This window comes from Pygocentrus nattereri, chromosome 16, assembly GCF_015220715.1.
Source record: "Pygocentrus nattereri isolate fPygNat1 chromosome 16, fPygNat1.pri, whole genome shotgun sequence".
NCBI classification, from domain to species: Eukaryota; Metazoa; Chordata; class Actinopteri; order Characiformes; family Serrasalmidae; genus Pygocentrus; species Pygocentrus nattereri.
Window position 1 is genome coordinate 18,066,523 of NC_051226.1, and position 27,824 is coordinate 18,094,346.

General features: G+C 38.9%; 4 protein-coding genes across 9 annotated transcripts; 2 read left to right on the top strand and 2 right to left on the bottom strand.

Annotated features, from left to right (window-relative positions):
- The first annotated feature begins 2,554 nt into the window (after positions 1-2,554).
- sumf2 (sulfatase modifying factor 2) lies at positions 2,555-5,425 on the top strand. The gene is made up of 9 exons (XM_017698509.2): positions 2,555-2,828; positions 2,921-3,068; positions 3,643-3,757; positions 3,836-3,880; positions 4,000-4,150; positions 4,237-4,292; positions 4,482-4,566; positions 4,714-4,855; positions 5,184-5,425. Exons 1-9 carry the CDS (start codon positions 2,765-2,767, stop codon positions 5,284-5,286), a joined length of 909 nt encoding a protein of 302 aa, XP_017553998.1. The 5' UTR covers positions 2,555-2,764; the 3' UTR covers positions 5,287-5,425.
- Positions 5,426-6,584: 1,159 nt separating this feature from the next.
- phkg1b (phosphorylase kinase, gamma 1b (muscle)) lies at positions 6,585-14,564 on the bottom strand. Of its 5 annotated transcripts, XM_017698600.2 has the most exons (11): positions 14,240-14,564; positions 13,839-13,919; positions 13,297-13,402; positions 12,995-13,173; positions 12,356-12,410; positions 11,506-11,571; positions 10,382-10,545; positions 10,127-10,217; positions 8,338-8,491; positions 8,087-8,212; positions 6,585-7,589 (listed from the first exon to the last, which is right to left on the bottom strand). In XM_017698600.2, exons 3-11 carry the CDS (start codon positions 13,377-13,379, stop codon positions 7,323-7,325), a joined length of 1,185 nt encoding a protein of 394 aa, XP_017554089.1. In that variant the 5' UTR covers positions 13,380-13,402; positions 13,839-13,919; positions 14,240-14,564; the 3' UTR covers positions 6,585-7,322. The 5 variants fall into 5 exon arrangements, with proteins under 5 accessions (XP_017554089.1, XP_017554090.1, XP_017554092.1 ...); XM_017698601.2 differs by lacking the exon at positions 13,839-13,919 and having other exon boundaries at positions 14,244-14,564; XM_017698603.2 differs by lacking the exon at positions 13,839-13,919 and having other exon boundaries at positions 13,297-13,380.
- A 505-nt stretch (positions 14,565-15,069) lies between these two features.
- On the top strand, positions 15,070-22,643 carry bicdl2l (bicaudal-D-related protein 2-like). Its single transcript, XM_017698605.2, has 6 exons — positions 15,070-15,527; positions 17,632-17,754; positions 18,220-18,375; positions 18,482-18,564; positions 18,880-19,000; positions 20,913-22,643. The coding sequence occupies exons 1-6, from the start codon at positions 15,120-15,122 to the stop codon at positions 21,252-21,254; spliced, it is 1,233 nt and encodes a 410-aa protein (XP_017554094.1). The 5' UTR covers positions 15,070-15,119; the 3' UTR covers positions 21,255-22,643.
- abhd11 (abhydrolase domain containing 11) lies at positions 22,290-27,551 on the bottom strand. Of its 2 annotated transcripts, XM_037546260.1 has the most exons (7): positions 27,264-27,551; positions 26,773-26,908; positions 26,255-26,428; positions 25,855-26,025; positions 25,355-25,536; positions 24,651-24,808; positions 22,290-23,236 (listed from the first exon to the last, which is right to left on the bottom strand). In XM_037546260.1, the coding sequence occupies exons 1-6, from the start codon at positions 27,404-27,406 to the stop codon at positions 24,673-24,675; spliced, it is 942 nt and encodes a 313-aa protein (XP_037402157.1). In that variant the 5' UTR covers positions 27,407-27,551; the 3' UTR covers positions 22,290-23,236; positions 24,651-24,672. The 2 variants fall into 2 exon arrangements, with proteins under 2 accessions (XP_037402157.1, XP_017554095.1); XM_017698606.2 differs by having other exon boundaries at positions 22,290-24,808; positions 27,264-27,550.
- Positions 27,552-27,824: the final 273 nt, after the last annotated feature.

Here is a 27,824-nt window from a genome sequence, read left to right on the forward strand (position 1 = left end):
CCCCACACTTATAGCACAGAGCATCAAAACGACCTCAGAAATAGTTAAAGGAATAGTTCACCGAAAAAAAAACGAATTTACACAATTATTCCTTTAATCAGGATATACACTCACTTTATTAGGTACACCTTGCTAGTAAAAGGTTGGACCCCCTTTTGCCTTCAGAACTGCCTTAATTCTTCGTGGCATACTTTCAACAAGGCGTTGGAAACATTCCTCAGAGATTTTGGTTGGTTATTTAAATTACTGTTGCCTTTCTATCATCTCAAACCAGTCTGCCCATTCTCCTCTGACCTCTCACATCAACAAGGCATTTTCGTCCACACAACTGCCGCTCACTGGATATTTCCTCTTTTTTGGACCATTCTCTGTAAACCCTAGAGATGGTTGGGTGTGAAAATCCCAGTAGATCAGCAGTTTGTGAAATACTCAGACCAGCCCGTCTGGCACCAACAACCATGCCACGTTCAAAGTTACTTAAATCACCTTTCTTCCCCCATTCTCGTGTTGTTTGCACTTCAGCAAGTTGTCTTGACCACCTCTACATGCCTAAATGCATTGAGTTGCGGCCATGTGATCGGCTGATTAGCTATTTGTGTTAACAAGTAATTGAACACCTAATAAAGTGGCCAGGAGTGTAGTTGATCAGCAGCTGTGCTATGAAGCTGAAAACAAATGAAAATCACTTTTTTCAAATTTAGGTGACATATACATTACAACTCCAGTTTAAAACTAAGGAGGCAAATTTTAAACAACATATATGTCTTGGCCCATCAGGTGCGTTTGGGGTAAGGGCAAAATTCTGGCAACTGCTGGGAAAGTATTCGTTTTACTGGTCTCAAATGAAAAAGCATTCAAACAAAACTTTGTTGTGTTTGAAGAGGATGGAAGTGAATTACATACTATTGTCATCATATCTTTATCAGTATAATGTTGATTTTACATGTAAATAAACAAATATCAAATATAAATCTCCCATGAAATCAGAGCTGATCTTTTAAATTACTTTTAAAGTTACTACGTCAGGCTTCACAAGGAGACTTGCAGCGGCACACGGACACCATATGTTAGCATGCTTTTTTCTCCTGACTCAGGAATGCTACCTTTTGCAGCTTTAAGTTACATTAACACTTCATAGCTGTCCAAAACAAACAAACAAACTATTATCTTAACTTTTTTCTTTTTTTCCTATTTCATTTGAACACAGCAGCTGCCCTGGGTGAAAATACTGTGTTGATTACACCATTACAAATCCTCCAAAATGACTTGGAAAAAATGTCTTTACATTAACTTACATTAAAAGTTAAGATTGTTTTGCCTTCTTCTGTAAAGATGCCATTTTGGAGGTATTCTTCTTTGGACAGCAGTGATATGGTAAGAAGACATAACCTACAAGACTGATTGTAGGTTAACATGTGTCTACAGGATCGCCTGCAACTAATGCTCATTGCTCTGAAATACCTTCCAGAGGTCAATCATGATCGACTCCTGATCCGTCAGCTCAAAGAGAAGAAAGAGAGTCTATACACACATGCACTAAATAAAGGGAATGATTTTTATAAATAATTTAGCACAAGCAGAAATGCTGTGCTGGTGTAATAAGAACATAGGAGCTGAAAAGTTGTCATAGTATTTATCATTCTCACAAACTCGGATGAAATATTGCAGTCTGACACATCTCACAAGCTACACAACTTAAATGGCCAGGTCCTAAGCTATAACTTAGCCAGTTTGCATTTAACTGAAAAATAAGCTCAGTGATGCACATCCAAAATTTGCACACAAGCGTTTAGACAAACCAGCCCTGGTCAGGCAAAACAAAAATAGAACTCTTTAGCAGTAATTCATATTGTGTTGTTGGGAGAAAGAAGTGTTGTGCATAAGATCCCAAGAACACCAGACCCACAGTGAAGTACGGAGCTGGGAGCATCACGATATTTAAGCTGCTTCTCTGCAAGTGAGTGATGTACCGGGATACATTAAAGAATTTAATCAGCCAGGAATCTCATAATTATGAGATAATAAGCTTGTATGAGTCAAGATCTCACTATCATGAGATAGCAAGACATAATTATGAGATAGTAGGTCATAGTTGTGAGAGGTTATGTCAGAGGCCGGTTCCTTGTAAATTTACTAAACTCAACAGCCTGAAATAACTATGATGCCTACTGCTGCTAAATGCACTCAAAGGCACACATTTGAACATTTGTGTTTGTGGATAAAACTGCTAATCAGCTCCATACATTCAGCTGACTACATTAATTAGTGATGTTAGGAAGACCTGGTTTCACAATAGTTTGAGATGCGGCTTTCCAAATCTGATTGAATGGCTTTGAACAACTGTATGTAAATTAACCATCCCATCGCTAAAAACATGTGCTTTCACATAATTTGAGCAACTATGTGAAAATGTCACGATTAATGGACCAATAAAATGCTCCAATTTGCTTGAAATTGCTGTGTAATCATCTCTTACATTCCTGAAGTGACGGGCTGATAGAGGCTCTTGGAGCACAGGGGTTACTCTCTGCTATGTTGTCTCCAGCCCAGTAGATGGCGCCGTGAAGTCTGCAGGCCGTAACAGGAAAAGGCTGAGAGACAGTTCACCCGAGAGGGATCCGTTTAGAGCTTTTCATACACTTTCCTACGTTCAACCTTAAACGTTAAATTAAAATGCATACGTTTTAAATGTTTTAAGCACAGATGAAACACAGGTGTTCGAAATCGTGTTTCACTTTCTGTGCGGATTTACCAGGTCTGTACCATGGCTGTGATGTGTTTAAATACAGTGGTCTTGACATTCCTATGGACTGTGTTGTGTGTAACGGGTGAGTTGTAACATTATCCCAGCAGCATAAAGATAACCTGCATATTTGAGCAGGGCCTTCATTAATTATGCATGTTTCTGTGTATCTCATAGCTGATGACAACATGGTGATGATTCCTGGTGGAAATATGAAGATGGGAACTAATGCTGCCGATGGCCGAGACGGTGAATCACCGATAAGAGCTGTGACAGTCGCCTCATTCCTGATGGACAAATATCCTGTAACTAACTCCGATTTCAGGTGATTACTGCTGTCTTTAAAGGGTAACTGCAATGAGGAGAATGGACCAGATGATCAGTCATGTGTTTTTTTTCTCATTTCGTTGATTATAGCCTTTCTAGAGGCTCTGAACTACACTATTGGCTCAAAAGTTTGCAGACCCCTCCTTATTCAACATTTCTTCTGAAATCAAGGGTAGTTTGTACCCCTGTTTGCTGCAGTAACAGCCACTACTGTTCTGAGACAACTTTACGCTTAACGTTGGAACATTGCTGTGAGGATTCAACTGCATTCAGGCACAAGAGCATTAGTGAGGTTAGGTACTGATATTGGATGATTAGTTCTGGGTCAGAAATGCCACTGCAACACATCCCCAAGGTATTGGATGGTGCTCCATTACTCCAGAGAAAGCAGTTCCACAGCTCCACAACCCAATCTGGTAATTAGAAGATGGTTCCCCGAGGTGTTTCATGGCCAAAAGACCACAGTGTGGTGACAGTGATGATCTCTTTTAATTCTAACAGAGTGGATGATCAAAACATTGATAAGGTTATTAATGCAGAGCATTATTTATAGTTTTCTCTTTTGTCTCCAGGGAATTTGTCAGGTTGAAAAAATATAAAACGGAGGCTGAGACATTTGGCTGGAGTTTTGTGTTCCAGGACTTTGTGTCTGATGAGCTGAAGAGCAAGATTACTCAGAGAATTGAGGTATGAACACAGTGTCAAATTCTGAGTTTGAAATGAAAATCTGTTTTCGTTTAAACAAAGTTGTCATTTTCCTTTTAGTCTGCACCCTGGTGGTTGCCAGTTGAGAAGGCGTTTTGGAGACAGGTCATTTGCTCGTTTCTTCATACATACATAAATCATCAGAAATGATACGTTTAATAGATATCAAGAGTGATTTGAGTATTGAAGTCTGATTGGCTACAGTCTTTTCTGACTCATTATAGCCCAGTGGGCCAGGTTCTGGTATCAAAGATCGGCTAAATTCTCCTGTTGTCCAAGTGAGCTGGAACGATGCCCAAACCTACTGTAAATGGAAGAAGAAGAGGCTGCCCACAGAAGAGGAATGGGAAATAGCTGCCCGTGGAGGACTTGATGGTAAATCCCTAAATGAGTGCTTGTTCTTCATTAACACTGCTTTGATATTATTTGGAAAAAAACACTAATACCAATGTATTTTTCAGGAAGGACATACCCTTGGGGCAATAAATTTCAGCCAAATCGCACCAACTTATGGCAGGTGAGTTACGTAAAATACGTCAAATATTGTTCTTTTTTCAATCTTGAAATATATGTTCACAGTTTTGTGTTTATGATTAACTTCTTGTCTAAACAAATCCCTTAAAAGCTTTAAAGGGCCTATATGATGAATTCCTTACTCTGAAAAGTACATAGCTTATTAGTTTGTGAGATGGTGGTGTTGTTATAGGGGTCATTTCCGGAAGTGGACAGAACAGAGGATGGATATCATGGCGTAGCTCCTGTTACTGCATTCTCTCCACAGAATAATTATGGTACACAGCATGTACATCTACTTTTATATAAACATACAAGTTAAAGAACAATATAAAGAGAACCTTTTGCCGGCAGTAAAAATGAGGTTTTCTGTCATTCTATCACAGTGTAACCTATTAATCTTGTGTTGTCTCAAATTATTTCAGGATTATACGACATGCTGGGTAACGTGTGGGAGTGGACCTCCACACCTTTCCGTTCTGCTCAAACTATGTATGTGCTGCGTGGTGCATCTTGGATAGATACAGCTGATGGATCAGCCAATCACAGGGCACGTGTTACCACCCGGTCAGTTATGACTTCCTCTTATGGATTGTTTCTCAGACACATTATTTATTACAAATGATCTACAGTACTGTGCAAAGGTCTTATGCCATCAGACAAAATGATATATAAAATATGGGAATTAAGTATTTGTTTGTTCAAAAAGTCACATAAATAACTATATAAACTACATAAAAAATACAAATATATATGTTTACCGTATTTATTCTAATGTTATATATTGTTCATACAATACATTACTTCCTCTTTGTCCTTTAAAGACCAAAAATAATTTGCTTTTTCACTCTTGTGGTTTATGACAAATTATTGCCTATCTTGGTTTTTCCTGTAGAATGGGGAACACACCAGATTCAGCATCAGACAATCTGGGCTTTCGCTGTGCGTCAGACTACAGTTCCAAGCAAAAGCAAAACAAAGGGAAAACTGAGCTGTGAGGACCAAACAGTTAAAAACATGATGTCAGTCATATGCTGTCACTTTAATAATGCATCTCTCCTGTGGAGACCAGGACCAGACGTTGCTTATCAGAATTCTTTCTTCCACTGTGAAAATAAAAACAAGCTTTTTAATGTATAACATTAATGTATAATGTTTTTATAATGTATAATGTAATTGCTCTAATACTACTACACATTATTAGTTTACTGATCATATGGTAGACATGCACTGTGCATACACTGATCAGGCATAACGTTATGACCACCTCCATTTTATCAGCTCTACTTTTTATATAGGTGCACTTTGTAGTTCTGCAGACTGTAGTCCAACTGTTCCTCTGCATACTTTGTTAGCCCCCTTTTACCCTGTTCTTCAGTGGTCAGGACCCCCATGGACCCTCACAGAGCAGGTACTATTTGGATGGTGGATCATTTTCACCACTGCTGTAACACTGACATGGTGGTGGTGTGTTAGTGTGTGTTGTTCTGGTACGAGTAGATCAGACACAGCAGTGCTGCTGGAGTTTTTAAACACTGTCCGCTCACTGTCTACTCTATTAGACACTCCTAACTTGTCAGTCCATCTTGTAGATGTAAAGTCAGAGACGATAGCTCATCTGCTGTTGCAAGGTTTGTGTTGGTCATCCTCTAGTCCTTCATCAGTGGTCACAGGACGCTGTTGGCTGGATAGTTCTGGTTGGTGGACTATTCTCAGTCCAGCAGTGACACTAAGGTGTTTAAAATCTCCTGCGTCTGATCCGCTCAGACCAGCATGACACACACTTACACACCACCACCATGTCAGTGTCACTGCAGTGCTGAGAATAATAGTACCGGCTCTGTGAGGGTCCATGAGGGGTCCTCACCACTGAAGAATAGGTTAAAAGGTGGCTGATAAAATGGACAATGAGTGCTGAAACGAGGTAATAATAATGTTATGCCTGATAGGTGTATCTGTTTCTTGTTATTTGAAAGTTTTTGTAGTTGTGACATTTAATAATTTAGTAATTTAAAGTAAAGTAGACCAAACATAGTAATGTGGCTAATAATGAACAGGATTTAGTAGCTACTGATCAGCATGATTTCATTGGCTTTATGCTAATAGGTGGCTATATATTTTCCTTCACTGTTAGCACTAGTAGCATTTTTGACTGGCTTGCAGTGATTTTCAGGCTTTAAACGAATTTTGTGTGAGATGGTGCCCCCTAGTGGCTGAGCAGCATATTTCAATACAAGGTCCTCTTGTGATGTTAAAGAGAAATTCCATTGATTGTTCAAAATCTCTGCATCATTTAATCATTGACACATAAACAAAGTGTTTTGTTGTAAAATGGTATATAGTAGGGAAACGTACCAACTCAGATTTATTTACAGTGGTAGTGACAGAAGCCAGGGATCTTGGTGGCTGCAAAGCAAATATTTGCCATCAAACGCACCAAGTGAACCTAAACGCGTCATCATGTGCTTTTATATGTACATGTAGTGTTTAATAGTAAGATTGTGGTAAATTTGAACTATTTGTACTATTGTTCCTTACAAAATAAAAAAATACACATATTTTATGCCAAAAACACATTTCCAAACCACACAAACCAATGTTTGAGGTTCAGGCAACAAAATTCATTTGGTGTAATAATTTCCCTTGATGTAGCTTTTACAGGCATTAAACACTTCAGATGTTTTGTTCCCATCACCACTACTGTGAACAGTTCTAACTGCGTGTTTCTCTAGAATGGAACACATGACAAGACCCCACACTGAGTGACTTTGTTTACGTGCTAACTATATATTCATGCAGAAATTTGGAAAAATCAAGGCAATTCCCCTTTAACTTAACCTAGCCTAGGGTAGTCCTAGTCCTACCAGTGCAGCATTTGTATGAAATCGCTTTAGATCTGTTTGTCATTCTCTGATTGTTGATTTCTTCTTTGAAATCTGTTGCATGTGTTGTTCTGTCTTATCAAAGTCTTGAGGTAATGGTGCGTTCTGATTTATCCTGATAGGATACTACAGTCATGTCAGGACAGATCATGTCATGAAGTCCTCAGGGACATTTCATTCTCTTCAGCAGCGATAGACAGCAGGATGAATTTGGGAGTGTTCTCAAACAGGGCTGCTCTATTCTGAGTCTGTCCTTTCTTCACCCAGTGGCCATAGATCTTAAAGGCGCAGGCGTCAATCATCTTCCGCAGTGGTTTGATGGCATACGGGTCACTGCAAATCACTTCCTTGGTGACAGGTTTGACCCGACGGTAGTTGCAATAGATGCGCATAGTGGCCAGCACGGTCAGGCAGATAACCTGTGAAATCACACAGTGGTCATTTGAAACCATAATGAAAAAAAAAAACAGTGTACTAACACTGGACTTTTCAGTATTAATCAGTATTAGTCTATAGTAGAGGGAGCCCAATCCTGGTCCTGGAGATCTACCACCCTGTACAGCATAGATCCACCGCTAATCAAACACACTTGATACAACTGTTGAAGGCCTTCAGGTTCATTTGACTATGAGAGAAGGTGTGTTGGATCTGAGCTTTACAGGGAGGTAAATCTCAATGACTGAGTACCCATGGTCTATACCAAAAGTAGAGAAGCAAGTGAGTCTGAATGCAGATTGTGTTCCTTAAAACTGAATGATCCTTAAAACTGCTCTGCATGATGCCACTTATTACACCGTTTGCAAGCAGTGGTTCATTTTTACTTGACTGATGGAACATTCAAAAACGTCTCAGTGACAGAACATACTTATACAATAGAGAAAAGGTCAAAGTATCAGCTTTCTCTTTTCCTTCCTACCTTAAACTTCCTGTAAGGACTGAAGGAGCGGACCTCCGCAACTTCATACTGCTGAAAGAAGGGATGATTTAGGGCATCTGTGGCTGTGTAGCGACTCTGTGGATCTACAACCAGTAACCTGGAAATCTATGAAAACACTGTGTTACAGGTCCATCAGCATATCCAATTGCAATAGGCTATTCTTAGCACCTAAGAAAAGTGCCACATCATATTGCTGATTCAAAATTGCCCATTCAGCCACTGAGACACACCAGGTCTTTCACGGTGTCTGAGCGGTCGTCCCACTCAGGAGAGCTGAAGTCGTATTTCCCAGCCAGAATCATTCGCAGCATCAGCATCTGCTTCCTGTGCCAGAATGGAGGAGATCCAGCCAACAGAGTGTACATAATCACCCCAGCGCTCCAGCTAAAAGAGAGGTGTCAGAAAGTTCAGCTACCATCTACAAAATTTCTTTAAGTGATGGCTTGATCAAAGATACACACATTTCCACCTATCACAAATATACTCAATCAGCTAAGACATGTTTGTTTTCCAAAGGTTGATCCTTTAGTTATGCACTTGAGCTACGTGGCTAATATAGCTTTCAAGTACAGAAGCTAGTCACCAGTTGCAAGCCTGAATCACGTCTGCCTCAGACCATGTAACTGTTAATCACAAACAGACGTGACATGCAAACATTTTAGCACACATAAAAAAAGAGCAGGGAAGAAATTGATGCTTCAAGATGGCTGGCACTACTGTTTGTAGTCAGGCAATGTGGTGTACTTTTTAAAATAACAGGTAAGGCCTCATAGCTCAGGTGCAAAACTAAAGAAGCAGACTTCAGACACCATAAATCTCTTTGCTGAACAGCTACATTTGAGAGTAAAAGAATGTTACACAAATTAGATTTTTGTCCTGTTGTCTGAAAGCTCTGACATTGTTGGGGGGTGTATATATGCTCCCTGGGTCCTGTGTTCAGCTCTTTATGTAATACATCATATACAATGCAATAGGGAACCTATGATAAGGTTTCCAAGGTAAATTTTAACATCATGGCCATGGTCACATGAAGATATTTTTTTTCTAATGTAGGAACACACTGTCCTTCAGCTAAGCTAGCCTCAGTGAGCTAATTAACTAAGCAAACCTGGTAATTCACAGTTATTGGGAAGTCAGAGTGTAGAATACATAAACTGTGAATAATTGCTTTGTCTGGTTTAAGTGTGATGTAGTTTCTAGTAGCCTTCAGCTTGCTAACCAATGGAGGGTAGATGTTGTCACCGAAGATGTGCTCAAAGGTTGCATTATTAGGATACCATTGAATACTTTTGTAATGCTCTACACTCTTAAAAAATACAGTTCTTCAAGGGTTCTTTAGTAAAGACAGTGATTCTATATAGAACCATGAGCACTCAAAGAACCATCAGTGCACTTAAATTGTTCTTTGCTCTGTGAAAATGTTCTTCAGATTGATAGGGAATGTGTTGTAAATGGAATCTATTTTAAAATCCTTTTGAAAAGGGTTCTAAATGGCACCAAAAATGGTTCTTGTATTGTTTTGATGTCAAACGTGTAGCAATGAAAGACCCTATTTTGGTGCTATATAGAACCCTTTTCAAAAATATTCTATATAGAACCATATACAACACATTCTCCATCTGTAGGATGATTTCATGATGAAAAGAACCCTTTAAGTATGCAAATAGGTCTTTGAGTGTTCATGATTCTATATACAACCATTTTCTTCACTAAAGAATGCTTGAAGAACGATCTTTTTTTGACTGTACAGTGTAAGTTCAAATAAAATTATTTCTGAAAACAAAAACGCAATAGATTCTCAATTTGTTTTGTGGAAATGTTCAGATATTGTATTTACTAAACATATAACATTTGTATATTTGTAAATATACTAGAGTTGTGGATGTTTAAGCTCTTTAAATTACTTGAAAAGGACTGACTGATGGTATTGTTTAAAGATCTTTACATTACTTCAAAAAGATTGCATGATGGCATTGTATTAAGATCTTTACATCACTTAAAAAGGCTTTGTACACTTACAGGTCAACAGCAGGCCCATAGCCTGTATGCTTGGGATCCATGGAGCACTCAATGATCTCAGGAGCTAAATAGACTGGGGTCCCACAAACCTCTGAGGACAGGCAAAGTAAAATTTTCATAGCATTTTATAATTTAGCCACTCACACATTGAAACTAAGAATATTTTTTGCTAAGCTAGTTAGCTATTTAGGAACATGCTCTATCAACTACTTGAGGGTTGCCAGCGCCCTCTAAGATGTTAACAGAATGACTCGCCATTCAGCCTCTGTCCTGGCTCTATCTGGACAGAGAAGCCGAAGTCTGTCAGCTTGATGTTCATATCATCATCCAGCAGGATGTTCTCTGGCTTCAGGTCCCTGTGGATTATGTTTTGAGCATGCAGGAACTGCACCACCTCGAGGAGAGCACGCATGATCTTACTGTGAATGACAGACATCTAATGAAGATGGCTTCATGTTTAATGAAGTATTGAACTGAAATATTGAACTGTAATAATTTGAAGTACAGGTTTGTAACTTCCTCAACTGATTACAATAATTTAAACCACTGCCAGATGATGACAGCAGGTAGGGCAATGAACAAGCAATAAAAACATCAACAGCGTCATTCAGTGAAGGGCAGAGAGAGTATGTCAATGCCATCTGAGGAATTCCACAGATTTTTCTGCATTATTTAATTTTTAGGATGTAAACCAAAACAGTCAGAGTGGTTTGCTGTGAAATGTACTGTTGTTGACAAACGTAATGAGTCAGAATTGTTCACAGTGTTGCTGATAAGAAACAGACATTTGAAGACTTAAATGCCTATGAAAGATACTTCACAGACAGTTACCTGAAACTGTTACAAAAATGCTGCCTGAGACATTGTTTTGAGACAATGTTTTATGGTGGAGGGGTACACACACAAATAGTACCCAAAGATTTCTTCATCTTTACCATTAGCATCATATTACATATAAAAACTCTGAGAACATTTGTAGGTTCACTAATTGTTTCGGGTAGCAAATAAAATGGCTATATTTGTAGTCAGCATGAACCCTGGTTCCTATCACCACCACTGTAAAGAAATTTGAGTCAGTAGCTTTCTCTACAATGAACCATTTCACTTCCAGCCACTCTCAATGACTTTGTTTTCACCTCAACATGGAGCAGAAATTCAGAAAATTTGATGGAATTCCACTTTAATTTAGTCCATGCTGAGTAACTGCATACCAAACAACCAGGGCCAGAAAGCCTTTTGTTTCTGATCTGTCTCTGTAATGAACTGTTTAGGGGTGTGAATATATTCTCTAATTAGTTTATCATGTATTTAGAGACTGCTGACATACTGTTACAAATGGCAGAAAATGAACAGGTGAATGATTTGTGGTGATATCTGACCGTGTCTCTTTCTCACTTAGAGTCACTTTCTCTGTGAGGTAATCGAACAGTTCTCCTTTCTTCATCCTGCCAAAGAGGTGTACAAAACACACCATCAGTGTGAGGAAAACAGTCATGCAGAGAATATGGATGCTAAACGATTTTAAATTTGTTCATGTGGGGGCATCAAGTATGTGTGTGCTTAACTTTGAGAACACATGGAAGAAATCCTGGGAAGGGACTCCCAGTAGGTGTGAGTACACTGGAAGGGAGAATAAGAGGAGAACCTTTTCTAAGAACTGGTAATTAAATCTGTGCTATTTGTGGCTAAGGACAAGTGATAGTTGTGGATACCATGTCCCCCCTGAGGGTGCAACAGAGAGGAGGAGGGAAGGGTGAGATTTTTGTATGCACGTTGCTTTGGAAATTAAGACTATGTTGGTTCTCCAGCAGACTCCCTGGCATAAGGCTGGTGTTTGGCCGGTTTGAATAGCTAAGCTCTTATTAGTATGCTCGAGGGGGCCCACTAGCACAATACAGGGAATGCCAAAACATTTATATGAGCCAAATCCCAGACCTAGTGGAGATTCTGAAACTGAAAGCCCAGTGTATGCTGACCCAACATCCCACAACAAATACTAACTTTCTATTGCTGGCATTATATTATGATACTCTTCCAGAATAAGCATGAACATTAGAGCAGAATGAAAGAAACAGAATATTCTAGGACATTGGGGATTGGGGATGAACATTATAATAGTTCCCAACAGTCCCACCAAGCTAATGTTTGGGTAGGTTGGTGTTTGTTGGAGAACACTGGGTGCACTAAGCCCAAGCAACATGTGCAGGGAGAGAGGATGTAAATACTCACAAGTCAAAAATTAAAAAGAAGAAGGCCTTTGACTCAAAGCAGTTCTGTAGCTGTACTATGAAGAAAGAAACAGAGAAAATCATTAGTACAGACTCCTGGCCATGTACACTGCTCAAAAAAATAAAGGAAACACTCAAATAACACATCCTAGATCTGATTGAATGAAATATTCTCATTGAATACTTGGATGAAATATTCTCATTGAATAGATGGCAACTTTAGGGCAATGCCTGAAACTCCACCTCTTCCAATCAAGCATCCTATAAATTTTCCATTTCTACCTGCTGTTTCCTATGACAAAATTTTTGCACCCCCATCACCCCATCTTCTCCATGTTCCTCAGCCCCATCTGTGACTTCTACTTCTGTCTAACAAGAGGGGTGCAGACCTTATAGCTTAAAGCAAAAGCCTCAAAACTCCAGCCCCATATTTTGAAGGACTGGTCTGAACTAGTTAAAAAAAAAGTTATAATTTTTTTCCCAATTGACACTGAATGTACTGTAAGCTTCAAGGTGTACACATTCTTTTAAACAAATTTTTTTGCACATCTAGAACAAATACTGACTGACTTTAGCACACTTGGTTTTATTTGATTCCATTTTCTCTGTTTGCAGATATGATGGTCTGAAATAGTCATACTTATGTTCTTTTGTCCGGAGACTTTTCGAAGAATGTCAATCTCCTTTATGGTGGCCTCTTGAATCTCTTGTATCTCCAGAGGGGTCATTTTGTCAGATGGTGTGATGTCTATGATCTTTACCGCATACTCCTGGCCGATTTGCTTATCCACACAGCGACGAACCACACTGCTCACCCCTCTGAGGCAAAACACAAAGAGTAGGCCTCATGAGTGTTCGCTTGTACTTTCTCAGTTTATGCTTTAGATGACTGACTGAAGGCAAGCTTATACCTCTTTTCTTTCCTGTGCCATATACATTTACCTTCCAAGGATCTCTTTGGGTTCATATTTGTCATAGAACTCCTGTCCACCCACCCATTCTGAGGTCTCTTCTTCTTTAGTCATTCTGAAGGATCAGAGAGGCTGGGCTGAGGATGGGAGCACATGATGAACATGATAAACACACAGTACATACATTAACACAGTCAGCTGGATGGTAGTCAACAGATCACAGATATCACAGAAAATTTACTTACTGTAGTGGTCAGTTGTATGTGGGCACATTACAATGTGACTGTAAAATGTGGGGGAATTAAGTCTGGAGTGCTTTTGCTTCATGATTGCCGATTATCAGGATCCTCATGCAAAAGTTCAAGGCTTTTAATTTAGTTTTTAAAGGATATTATAGCCAACCATGCATTTTCAGGACAGCAGTCAGCAGTATACGTATCGATCAAAAAAGATATGGATGATCTAGTCTAATCATAAAGTAGAATCCATCAGTTCCACTTATTGAAAAATTTTGTGAAATAAAGTTCAACCAGAGTAGCTGGATGTGACATGGTTTATTGTATAGAAACTTACAGACTCAGATGTTCTTTACAGTGGGGGTGATAGGAACCAGGGGCTGCGATGTCTTCAACGCAGAAACTGTACTGTACTGAACTGTATAAAACAAACACTGAACCCTGAATGTGTCTTCTGAATTTGATGATGCTTTAATATTAGTAAATATTAGGTAAATACTAGGGAAAAAATTGGCACTACTTTATCTACACAGCAATTCCCCTGCAATACCCCTGGATTTTTAGCCATTACTTAATGGCAAAACATTCTCTCAAAACTGCTGTAAAAACAGTGTCAGTTAGGCATCAAGTAACATTCGCAAACATTTTGCGTAATGTATAAAAATGGTGGTATTACACCTTTACCGATGAGAGTGACTGCAAGAACTGAGTTACTATTTTGTCATAAAAATTACTTACCTACATCTACTGGTTCTTCTGTACGTCTCACACTTCCTAAAGAGCTTGTCTGAGCCCAGAGTAATGCTGTGAAGCTACTGTGGACATCTGTTTGACCAAAAGCATACCCTTTCTGAGGCTTTCAAAGCTGTCCCATTCTTTGTTGTCTCGGTAACTGAAATTCTGCTCAAAAAAAGCATGAAAGCGAGTCCTTTCTTTGTTGATTCTTCACACTGCCTTTCAATGCTACACGGTTGCACAAATGGCATTGAGGAGTGTTTGCTAAAAATAAGATGGCAAAGTTATTTGAGTAAGGGCGGCCTTCAGGGGCACAGGCAGGCTTTACATTCAGTTCCCAACTGCAGAGACAGGCTGGGAGTTATAATTGGAGACAGTCTTTATTGAACTGTATTGGCGTGATCGATCAGTATGGTGTGTTTCTAAATGATCATGTTAGTGCTGATAATACAGTGAATGCAGCTCTCTCTCCGAGCAAACCAAACAGAAAAAACCTGTATGGCATATTTACAGGGTGATATATAATGAGCCTGCATAAATGCATCAAAGTTGTGTCTGCTGGTGTTAGGTTGTGATGATTTTCTCACGTCATGCCCAGCCCTATCTCATAAATGTGTCTGTGTATGTGTCCTAGATACAATCTAAATCATGTCATACCTTAGGGTAAAAGACAAAAGACGCAGAAAGGTTTCACCCTGGAGGAACAGGTGACATCCTCATGTGACGCCACATATGATGAGCTTGAGAGCACACGTGCTACTTCTTACTGTCAGAGAGCCGGAAAAACGAGTTTGTCTGCATTTAGTTCTGTGCTCCATCCCACTCAAGTCAAGTCTCGCTTTCCTGGTCTGGGGCATTTTGCTTCTGCGGCTTCTGCGAAGCAATGGAGGCTCTTGATTCTTTTTCTACCCCAAAAAGAAGATCAGATACCCTGGCTACTTTCCGAGACCTGCTGCAGACATCTCTGCCTATCGAGCAGATACATCTGCGAATTACCAGTGAGGACAATCTAGATCCGTGTCATGTTTCCCCTGAGGAAGAAGCAGACTTCCAGGACACTGAAAGTACAGAACTGCCTATGCTGGATGAAGAACAGGAGCAGTTAGAAGAAGTCAACGACAGTTCCAGTATGACAGATCAAGCTGATCGTATAGAGGAGTTGACCCTGGACTCTGGGCCAAACTTATCTTTGAACAAGCCTGTCCAGTCATACGTAGATGAAACTTTACCAGACCTGCTCAGAGGCGGAAAACCCCTCAGTAGACGTGTGTCCAGCCCTATGTCATACACGGTGAGTGAGAGAGTGTAAATGTTTATGCTTGTTGAGCTTTAGATTCACTGAAAAAAAAGAATACATTCATCCTAATGCACTGATTTGTAAGGCACGGTCAGTCATTCTTTCAGTAATTCATGCATCACCTGGAAACTATGCAAACCGACAAGCAGATCTGATAGGGAATTCATTTCTTGCCTGTAACAATAGAGCACCTTTGTTCATGATAATGCGTATGGCAATTGTACAGCCAGGTCCAGAATGACATAATCAGTCTGTTTCATGCTGGTACATCCTTGTCAGATGGGTATCTAAATTTTAGCTAAGGAAGTAAATGGCACAAATGATGGAAACCTGATTTTTTATATTTTCAGTTAACATTCTGAACATTGTTGAAGTGTACTGTTTATTCTTCAGTCCATATGGGCCATATATGGAAACTAAGCTACATATTCAGCCCAATTTGAACTCATTGTTTTTGTGAAAAGCAACACATTTACACGTATGTACACCTATTCAGCCTACAGCAGTTTTGTAGGTAACCGTGTATTAGCTTCTAAAAAATTTATTTTAGACTGGGTTTTTGTCTTTATGGTGTCTATGGAGATAACAGGAAAAGTTAAATCAGTTCAATATTTTGACTTCAGAAATGTAATGCTGTGCTGCTACTACTACTACGTTTAAAACACCTCAGTTTCAGTCTTGACACCCTTAGTAGGCTACAGGTCATGTGATTTCAGTCATTGTATGTAAACCTATGCAGTTCAGCAGGTGTGATCTTCTTGAATTCAGTTTCTCAAAGTTCCGCTGGAACAACAAGATTCTACTAGTGGAATCTGGAATTACGAGGTGTCATCTCGCATACGCGTTTGACAGCATGCTCTCTGGGCTGACACAGATTAAGCCCAACCCTACAGCAAATTACACTGTAATTCAGGAATCATCATTTTTAGTATAGGAATAAGTGTAATTTGTGGCTTGAACACCCTCACTGTATCTTTTGTGTTGTCATATGTTGCACACTATATTTCCAAAAGTTTTCGCTCATCTGCGTTCACATGCATATGAACTTGAGTGACATCCCATTCTTAATGCATAGGGTTTAATATGATGTTGGGCCACCCTTTGCAGCTATAACAGCTTCAGCTCTTCTGGGAAGGCTTTCCACAAGGTTTAGGAATGTGTTCATGGGAATTTTTGACCATTCTTCCAGAGGCGCATTTGTGAGGTCAGACACTGATGTTGGACAAGAAGTCCTGGCTTGCAGTCTCCACTCATCCCAAAGCTGTTCTGTCGGATTGAGGTCAGGCCAGTCAAGTTCTTCCACACCAAACTCGCTCACCCATGTCTTTATGGACCTTGCTTTGTGGACTGGTGTGCAGTCATGTTGGAACAGTAAGAGGCCATCCCCGAACTGTTCCCACAAAGTTGGGAGCATGAAATTGTCCAAAATCTCTTGGTCTGCTGAAGCATTAAAAGTTCCTTTCACCGGAACTAAGGGGCCGAGCCCAACTCCTGAAAAACAACCCCACACCATAATCCCCCCTCCACCAAACTTTACACTTGGCACAATGCAGTCAGACAAGTACCATTCTCCTGGCAACCACCAAACCCAGACTCACCACCAGACCCAGCATCCGCTGACCCTGCTCTGTCATTTTACGTGGCCTACCATTTCGTGGCTGAGTTGCTGTCATTCCCACTTTGTTATAATACCACTGATAGTTGACTGTGGAATATTTAGTAGCAAGGAAATTTCACTGGACTTGTTGCACAGGTGGCATCCTATCATGGCACGATGCTGGAATTCACTGAGCTCCTGAGAGCGACCCATTCTTTCCCAAATGTTTGTAGAAGTCGGGCCATGCCTAGGTGCTTGGTTTTATACACCTGTTGACATGGAAGTGATTGGAACACCTAAATTCAATTTTTTGGATGCGTGAGTGAACATAGTCTATGTTCTCTAAGGTTTGAGTCTATATTGCCATGAACATGGTTTCACATTCACACAAATGTGTGAGGTGAACATTTTAACTTTAGCAACATATGGCACACCAAACAGTGAAGACTGAATGTATGAGTGTATACTTAATTTGTGTGTGATGGCTCTGTGTGATGGTAGCTGAAGCAGGTTTGCAGGGAGGTAGAGGTGTCTCGGCGCAGGAGTCTGAGGCTGAAGGCTCAGGTGGATAAACTGCAGGAGCAGAGTCAGGATGGACTGGCCTGGAATCAGCAGAAAAATCGGGTGAGACTCAGATTGGGCACTGTACACTGTGTAGTTCATTGTTTAGTGCCTGGAGTTTTACATAGTCAAACAAAACTATCAACATTTAATATTTACCAAGATTAGAGGTTATCTGGTACAATGATACCCAATATTTAATTATACCCATTAATTATGTAGAATTACGCAAAATGTGAAGTGAATATATGCACTGGAATTATAACAATTAAATAACAACAACAAATGTGTATGAAGACCTGTTTCCCCTCAGAGTATTTACACAGTGATGGAATGCAGTAATACATTCCATACATACATAAGTCTGAAAACAACCAGATACCTATATTGTGGTCAAAAAAAGATTTAGAAAATTATGCAATTCGATCTATTATAACATCTTTTTGTCTTATTATAAAATCTATCCACCTCCATTTCAATCCATCAGTGCATTCTTACATCTGAAGCTGTTACCTAACTACTTTGTAGGTGACAGAGGAGATTCAGTCCATTGTGAAGCTGCTGCTGCCTTTGACTGACTTGGGGCAGCCAGCTGACCCTGTCCCTCAGGGCAGCCCGCTGGACACCGCACTGCTTCAACTGCAGAATGTGTCCCGCACACTTGCGCTCAACCACACAGCTCATGTGAGTCTTCAAGATGCCCACCAACATGCACAGCAGCTCAGCTCTGGCCACAAGTCTGAATATAGACTCAGAAAGAAATCTTGATAAAACTCATTTTTATTCACAGAGACAGTCCAGAGATGGGAAGAAAGACAATGATGGAACTATATTACAGCAAGCTCTTCGAGACAGAGATGAGGCTCTAGCAAAGTGAGTACTTTTTTGTGGTCAGTAAATACAGCGTAATGATAAAAATCTGGAAAAAACAGGAAACTACGGAGCTCCGCTGGTGACATCCTGTATAAATAAAAATAATGCGTGATGATAATGATCTCATTCCCATGCCTTACTAAGTCGTGACCATGCATTAGGATCTCGTTCCCACATGTTAAGAAGGCGTGGCCACATATTATTTTTATTTATACAGTATGTCATCATCAGGGCTCCATAGAAAACTGTTTGAAAAGATGATATTTTCATGAGTGTTCCCTGAATTTAATTTTGTGGCATAAATGTTTGTGATAGGAAAAAAGCAATGGAGTCAGAGCTCCTGAAATGCAAGACAGACTTGATGACACTGAACAATCAGCTGCTAGAGGCAGTGCAGCGGAGGCTGGAGATGGCCATCGAGCTGGAGGCCTGGAAGGTGGGTTTGAATTACTTCAACTATAACTTTTAATGCCTGAAATTACTGAAACTTCCTTTATGTGGAGCCAGATTTTACACTGGAGATATGATACTTCATGAACCAGCTGTCTTAGTAATTGCCTAGTAATTGGACTTGGGTAACGGGATACATGTAATGGCTTTACATAATCAGGGCACTCAAAAGGTAAATGCATTCTATTACAGTTACAGAAAAAAGCAGTAATCAGATTGTATATACATTTTAACAATAGACTGATTACAAGCAGGATTACATTAAAACCACTCTTGCATAACAATCACTATTTTTCGCCCAGGGGAAAATTCAACATAGTCATAGAAGCAGCCAAGCTGATCAGACATTTGAGCTTCAAAAACTTGTAACAAACACAAAAAGATTTGTGTGCTTCATCACGTATGGTGTGAATTTCATAAGAAAGGCTCAAAGTGGGCTACAGACCCAACAGAACCTTTTACCTTTGTTGTGAGAACAGGGTACAGTATGTAATTGTTTGAGCACCCTGGCCAAATGACATGCTTTGTTGATTGTTTTAAATCAAAATGAGTTAACATGTCCTCTAAAGAGAACACACTTCTGCAAATTTGAATGCACAACTACTATTTATCTGTTGAATTTAACTTAATGGGGGAAACTTATATCATAACTGTTCAAACTTTTCAAACTTCAGTGTTCAAACTTTTGCATAGAACTATATTTTTGTCACTTGAACGTGGTAAAATCTGAGAGCAAACAAACAAATAAATAAATAAATACAAAAATACACTGTGTCCAGTGTGGATTGTTATATTTCACCTATGATATCATTTTGTTTTAAAAATGCAGTTTTTCTGTGTCCCTTGTTTAAAGACGTCTTATTGAAATTATAATTTTATCATTTTATAACTTTAAAATGAAAGTTAATCCAAAAGTTATGGAAAAGAATTCAATCACATTGCTTTAATACAATAATACAATGAATTGGACTATAGGTTAAATTTTGAAAGAGGTAATCAGAAATCTGTACAGGAATAAAGGTTTGAAGTAACCCTTCCAAACTGTTAATAATGCTGAAAGTATGTACTGCAGTGCATAGACTATGTTTTGGAAGTTCATAAACACCAGCAGCTGTGATACTATGGACAGACCAGTAAAAACACCTTCTGATGATGTATCAAACGGTGGGAGGAAGTTTTGAAAAACTACAACTGCTTTTGAGGTGAAATTTTGCTGGCTGTATACAGAAAGTGCTTTTGTGTTTTTTTTATTAGCTAGTTGGCAAATGCACAAGGATGTTATTGCAGAGAAGCTAGAAAACATATTTCAGACAGCCCTCCCTCAACAATGCATACAAAAGCCATTAAACTTTGTACTGCTTTTTCATACATCATTAGTAGAGAGAGTTCCTAGTCTTTCATGAGTGTCCCTTTAATATTAAGATCACTGTAAGCTCCCAGACACATGATGTCTAAGTAATTTACAAACATAAAATTAGAAAAAAAAAATAGACTTCAATATTACACCTCACTAGCGGACAGCTATTAAACTAGATCTAAAAATCAGTTATGAGATGACATTTCCTGATAAATGGACCAATAGAAATGGTTTAAACAACAAATAATGTATGGCATGAATCAAAGGGTATAGAGCAGCTGGTAGGACTAGCTGTGTCTCTACAGGACTTCAGAACCTGGAGCCAGAATGACCATCTGGACAGTATTCAGCTTCCAAAACTGTTCTTCAGACCTCACAAGCTTAGAGCTTAATTATGCTCTTCTGTCTTTTCCTGGTAATTAGGACTGGAAAAATCTGACAGCTACCTCAGTCTCTTAGGGAATGTGGTCAGTTATTATCTTGTGCAGAGAACAGTTTAGCTGAATTTGACTGATTCTGTAACTGCATGTCTTTCTGACAGGATGATGTGCAGGCCATCCTTCACCACCAGCTCCAGAATCAGCAGCAGGCCGAACAGGCCCAGAAGAAGCCCAAAGGATTCAGTATGCTCCGGCGCTCCAAACAGGCCAGCCCAGCCCAGCCTCCAGCCCCTTGCCGAGCACCCACTTCCACTTCCACCTCCATTTCCCAGTCCCCCAATACACCCGTGGCTCAGCGCTGGAAAGACCGACTGCGACGAGGACGTGTCAGTCAGCAAACCTCCAGTTCCGCTGAACAGCTGGCCAACAACAGTTCCTTTGAGCCTGAGTCTCCAAGCAGCTTCAGCAAGGAGGACAGATTTCAAATAGTCTCTCTAGACTAAGGTTAAAATTTTACCATCTCCCACAAAGGCTAACACTAATTTCTTAGCTGCTATTGCTAGGTCAGACAAGCTTAAAGAATAGTAAAATTACCCATTTCAAATGAACTGAAATATTGTACTGCACAACTTAAATATTTTCCAAATATAACCGAGCTGGGCTATGACACTAATTAAAGCTTGTCAGATTGCTGACAACAATTATGTTAGCTTGTGTTTTAGCTTTACTATGTAACACTGACATAACCTATATGGCTATAAACAAAACCAAAATGTCTTGGCAGATGCCATATGCTGTCATTGCCTGTCAAATGACAGATTATGTCTAGTGATATAACAATGTCAAGTTAGCATCTCCACTAACTGTCCTATATCATAATACTTTGTTAGGATGACCAACTAGAATAAACATCAAAAACTGGCATGTGACGCAATTTGTCACGACATCAAACCTTATATCTCTCATGACAATAAGTATAAGTATAAGGTAACGAGTGTATTAACACCATATAACATCTGTTATGGCACATTCATGGCATGGTTATCTAAATGTTATGTAGCAGGATTCAAGCAGAGTGTTACTTGAAATTAGTATCACACACTAAATTATGGTGTTTCAGAAAAACTAGCATTTTGTGGAATTTCTCACTAGTTGAGTGGGATTTTTGCCAGTATTTTCAGCTATTAAAACACATTTGTGGGCAGAGCATAGAAAGTCTATCATCAGAAAGCCCATGACTACATAAGTAAAGCCATATAAGTCTTTTTGGTTCTTGTTTTGGAAATGTGCAGCTCCTCTACAATTATGAAGGACTATTTCTTTGCTTACTGGCACCTTTTGCAAAGAAGTGACACCAGAACTGCACGAAGAATCCTCCTTTTACAAAATGTAATATACTTTTTGTTTTGGATCACAAATCTTTTTTATCTGTATGTACACATATGAATACATGCTACAATCCTTAGTGATGTGTAAATATATATACAACAATCTCTAAATGAAGTATAAAAGAAGCATAAATGAAGGGAGACCCTGAATGATCTGAAAACTTGGACATTTATTTAGTTGGACAGGTGTACAGAGAAAACGTCTGGCATGCATTGTGAATACATTCACACAAACTGATCAGATTTTATGAGATAACAGGGGAAACACACAAATATAACAGATACACTTCAGCCACTGAGAGGAGCCCTGGTGCATGTTTAGAGTTTGGCCCCATGTATTGCTGTTTGCAATAACAGGTTTTTTGTGCAATCAAATCCCACCTAATGGCTACACTGGGTCGACTGTATACAGAAGTATTAAACACCAGTAAGCCATTGAAACCAAGTGTTCTTTGAAGTCCAAGGTCCTCAGAATCAGACAATTAAATTGATCCTACAATGAAACATGAGTTTACATTCTGTTTTTGCTACACTCCATCACAAGCAAAATAATGTTTACTAAGACTGTGCAAATTTATAAGTTGTAACTTGCTATTTTAGTAGATATAAATACATATTAAAGTACTGAGGGTACTGTATACCAAATACTGTTTGTAAACATCATTAATTGACACCTAAATAATTGATTATTCAGAGACTACAAAAAAGCAATAAAAACTTATAAATATATTAACCAATTAGTTAAACTAAATAATACAATTGATTGACTACAGTGTATTAAAAGTAATGACACTGGGACATTACTCTGGAAGTGCCTACATACAATCACATATGAGTTCCAATCCTTAACATTCTAAGCAAAAAAAAAAACAAAACAAAACAAAAAAAACTAATAATAATATTTTTTAACAAATTCGATGTCTAGGATAATTATCCTATATTATCCTGCATTTGACTTTTAAATACAAACATATGACAGGATATTCAATCTTAGGATACACAGAAACATTCCATTTATTCTGCTTGGAGAAACTGTCCATGGACCTGCTGACCTTCCAAGGCAAACCATCTTTTGTCTCTACGACACCCAAAAAGCCCTAAAAAAAGTAATTATACCTCTCTGATAAAAAGTATCTGGCAATACACAATGCATCTGCACTGTTTTAAACATAAACTTCAGTTGTTTAAGAAAGATATTTCTGAAAAATACATATTCCCATGTGCATTTATACACACACACAAACACTCCTGCAACACAACCCATCCTCACAGACATAAGACCACTATATATAGCATATCTACTACATGATACTCGTGTTCTACCATATACAGTTAATATGCAAGTGGGCAGCTCTGTAATTGATTAAAACACTTGCTTTGGAGTTTAATTTTGCAGCATTTCATAATCCTAAAATACCACTGTCACACATATACATATATAGCAGAAGATTCATGTTATGACATCATAGTCATAAAATATAAATATTTACCTCTTATCTGTATCCAATAGTAATAATTCATGAATATGTTCAATATAATAATATAAAATACCAATCAGTCACAAACTACAGACAGACACATTCACGGTTAACAAAGGCGGCCATATAAGACAGGGCTATTGAACCTGATGAACAGAGGTTTTCAGAGTTTAATACCCGGCAGCATAGCTCTTTAGCATATAAGGTATTATAGTTATACATGTCAGTTTTGGTTAAACACCTATCACAACACAACTACATGCCACTTACATGAATATACAAAATAACAAACATGAAAACACAACAACTGACACCTCTATAAACCCTTATTAAAACCTCTGAAAAAACTATTAATAACAATGTAGGATATAATTGGTATATATCTTCTATATTGTAGAAGTATATATACTGTCTGATAACACTGGCAAAAAAACGTGATCCCTTTTGGGGCTGAATTTAAAATTGCAAACAGCACAAGATGTCCACACAGGTGAACCATGAGTGCTACCAAAAGAAAATATTATGGAACAGCTTGTCTATTAAAGTGATGTGGTCTCATTTATCTTCTAGAATGTACTTGTGTATGACAGTGTGAAGTTCATGTATGCTTAAGAACAGTGCCAAAAGCCAGGCCCATATTGCATAGGCATCTTTGGACTTCCTATGAGAATAAAGAAAGAATGTCTGCTGGAGAATGTGGATTGACAAGTGCATATCCTATTACAGATCCCCCAAAAAAAATAAAGGGCCATCTAGGTGACCCAAAAATCATAAACAGCCATCTGATACATAGCATCAATTTTGAACATTAGAAACAATACTTGACAGCAAAGCAAAATCTAAAACCCCACAAAAGCACAATGCCATTTAAATGTATTAGACTGAGAACTGTTTTAGAGGAAAATCAAACTATTCAGTATCTGTGAACGCTGTTGTGCATTAGAAGGTAATGGACAAGGCCCGATATTAAAAACAAGGTTAGTTTGGTCCATGGCCTCAAAACTCCTCACTGTCTGTATACCACAGTGCCTACCTGGATGAATTAGCTCAGAGGACTAGGACTGCAGGAAAGTGATAACAGAGCTGATGAAGTCGAGAGGCTTGTCAGCATGGATCCAGTGACTAGCATCAGGGATATACTGGATATCTGCATTTGGAAAGAGTCGCTGAATCTCTGGGTAATCCTCAGAGCTAAAAGGAAACAGAAAGAAAGAGAGAACGAGAGACAACTTTCAGATATTTTATTTACATTTTAGAATGTAAATAAACATAAGGAAACTGGATTATTACATTAAATCTTTGCTATGAAATAGCAAAAGCACAACTGGAACAAGAACTTTTTGGATCAAGAGTTATCAAGGGTAGAAAATACTTGAAACATTGCACATACATAGTATTTTGGGTGATTTTATTTAAACCTTCAAAATACTTGTTACAAGTATGATTTTTTTTGAGATGCTAATTTATTGTTTTTACTAAAGCATCTAATTAATGTCAGTGAGACATGTAACTGAACACCAGACACTACCAAACAATACCAAAAAAAAGGTATTTATTTATTTCATGATTATTTTTTATTTTCATATACTTGAGTACATTTAAATGTGGATACTTCACTTTCAAGTATATGGTTGGTTCCACACACTCCAACTTTACTTGAATTAAATGTTGATACCGTACCTTTGCTTTCACTTAAGTCCAGTTTTCTGTACTATTTCTACTCCTGGCTGTTCTTACCTGATGTATGCTGAGCTACTTCCACCCAGGAAGAGTGTGGGACCTTCATAGGTGCTGTTAAATTCAGGAAAACCCATGAGGTCTTCCAGGTGATTTGATATCGCTTCTAAATTTACTCTCCAGGCATAATGTCCATTCTGTTCCACCAAATTTGTGAGGAGGAACTGTCGGACTGAATGTTCCTGTGTGCAAAAATAAAGACACATTTAGTAATTACTCTTGTCCCTAAAAAACATAACCACACAGATATTAACTCTGCTGTATAATTATACATTACAGAGAAAATAACATAGAAAATGTACTATTTTTAAGCTTACAGCTAAATATAACTTTGAACTTTGATGTAACAGACACAAAATAGAAAAAAGGAGGACATGGCAACTGCCATCCAAAACCTTACCCTCATGTATACTCTGACAACAACAGATCAAATTTAGCATAGTTAGTGGCCATGCAATTTAAGAAAAGCATCAAATACAAACTTTATGTAAAATGTTTACTTTAACATGCTTTCGTAGTTGATCTTCAGCCATTCTTCGTGCTGTAGAGCGTGGGATGTCAGTGGCTATGTTCACCTCCTTCATAGCCTCAATATAGGTGCGAAAATTTGTGCGTACTGACGTTGGAGCAGGGCTTATGTCTACCACAATGAGACCCTCAACTAAACTGGGCTGCAAATAACAAAAAATACTTTAAGTACAACTACTAGAACTTATTCCACACATCTATTTATGCCATATGCTGTAGTTTGATGTTAACAGTCAGCAAATTCCAATCTATAATGTGCTGACATTATAGATAACTAGTGTTTATTTCCACACACATCCATAAATATATAAAAGTAAATTGAGCAACAACTCCGTTCTTTGAAATGGAAAAAAAACATACACAACACAATACCTGTGACAAAGCCGTGGCCATAGCGACCTTTCCTCCCATGCTGTGCCCAATTAGGACACACTTTCCAATGTGCAGTTGGCTAAGCAAATGCTTCAGATCGTTGGTCATTGCCTCATACGTCAAAACTGGACTGTGAGTGCTCTTTCCATGGTTACGAGCATCTATGGTCAGCACCTGACTAGACAAAGTACAGTTAGAACACTAGCACAGATACCGAATGAGCTTTACAGTATACTGAGAATACAGAATTGATGACATTTCTATAAGAGTTACTCAAAATGACATTCACACTAAGATACATTTCAGGCCTAGTTATCCATTATGTCAACAATTCATATAAGACACAGTTTTAGTTCATAGCATATTAATCCTTGTCCAACATATGGCATATTTCACCATCCCAGCCTGAGCAATAACCCATGATCAGTAAAGCATAAGATCTGCTGTGAATATTAATACCACAGAACCACAAAAAAGGTGTAAAATAGTTTGTAAGAAAGTATGCAAATCTCCCATACCTTCCGGCCTGTCCTCTGTACCAGGGACTTGGCTATAGAATGAAAGTTTGATTTGCTCCCAAATAAACCGTGTAGAAAAACCAGAGGTGTGCTCTCCCCTTTCCCATCAAACACGTCATACGTCAAGTTCACAGGGCTAGAAGAGAGCATTTACTATCAGTATGATGAACACAGGTATGAGAAGTAGATCAACTCAGCTTACGTTTGAGATTAAGGTTATCTACCTCTTAATCCTGTCACTGCCGTTTTTAAACAAAAGGCTCGCTAAATAAATAAATGTCACACTGACTAACGTTACAGCGTTAGCTGACTAGCTAGCATACACATTAAATTCTCTGTAAACAGCTAAGATTGGCCATACAGCCAAACAGAGTTCGCAGGCTACAGTCTAATTCCATGTACGTTATTTCAAACGCAGTTAGTGTGATTAAAAGCAAACTAAAGTGTTCTTTTGAATGGCCCACCCAGAGAGAGCAAGAGGGGGTCAACACCTGGTAGAGGCAGCAGCGCTGTCACGCCGAACAGAGTCTAGCCGAGACACTCCGCTACAAAAACACTGAGCTCCGACTACAGACAACCACTGCGGCTGTCCGCATAACAGTCCTCTCATGAACCTGCGACACAGGACGCTCATTATAGCATCTAACACACGGAGCACTTCAGTCAGGAGAAACCATTCATTTGAGTCCACGGCTACACTTTCAAAGGTCGTGATGTTAGGCTAACACACAGCAGAGACGACGCTAACGTCCAGCTGGCTCCTACGTCATGACGCCGTGCGTACAAACAACTTTGCGCTAGGGTTGTTCGAGTCCAGAAATGCCAGAGTCGACTCCGAGTGTGATTCCAAATGATGAGAATCGATGGAGTCGGTACCAAGAATAGTCGAGGGGTCCGGACATTCACACAATCTCTCTCTCTCTCTCTCTCTCTCTCTCTCTCTCTCTCTCTCTCTCTCTCTCTCTCTCACACACACACACACACACACACACACACATACACACATTTTCTAAGCCGCTTCTCATTCATTTTCAATTAAATAAAATGTTAAT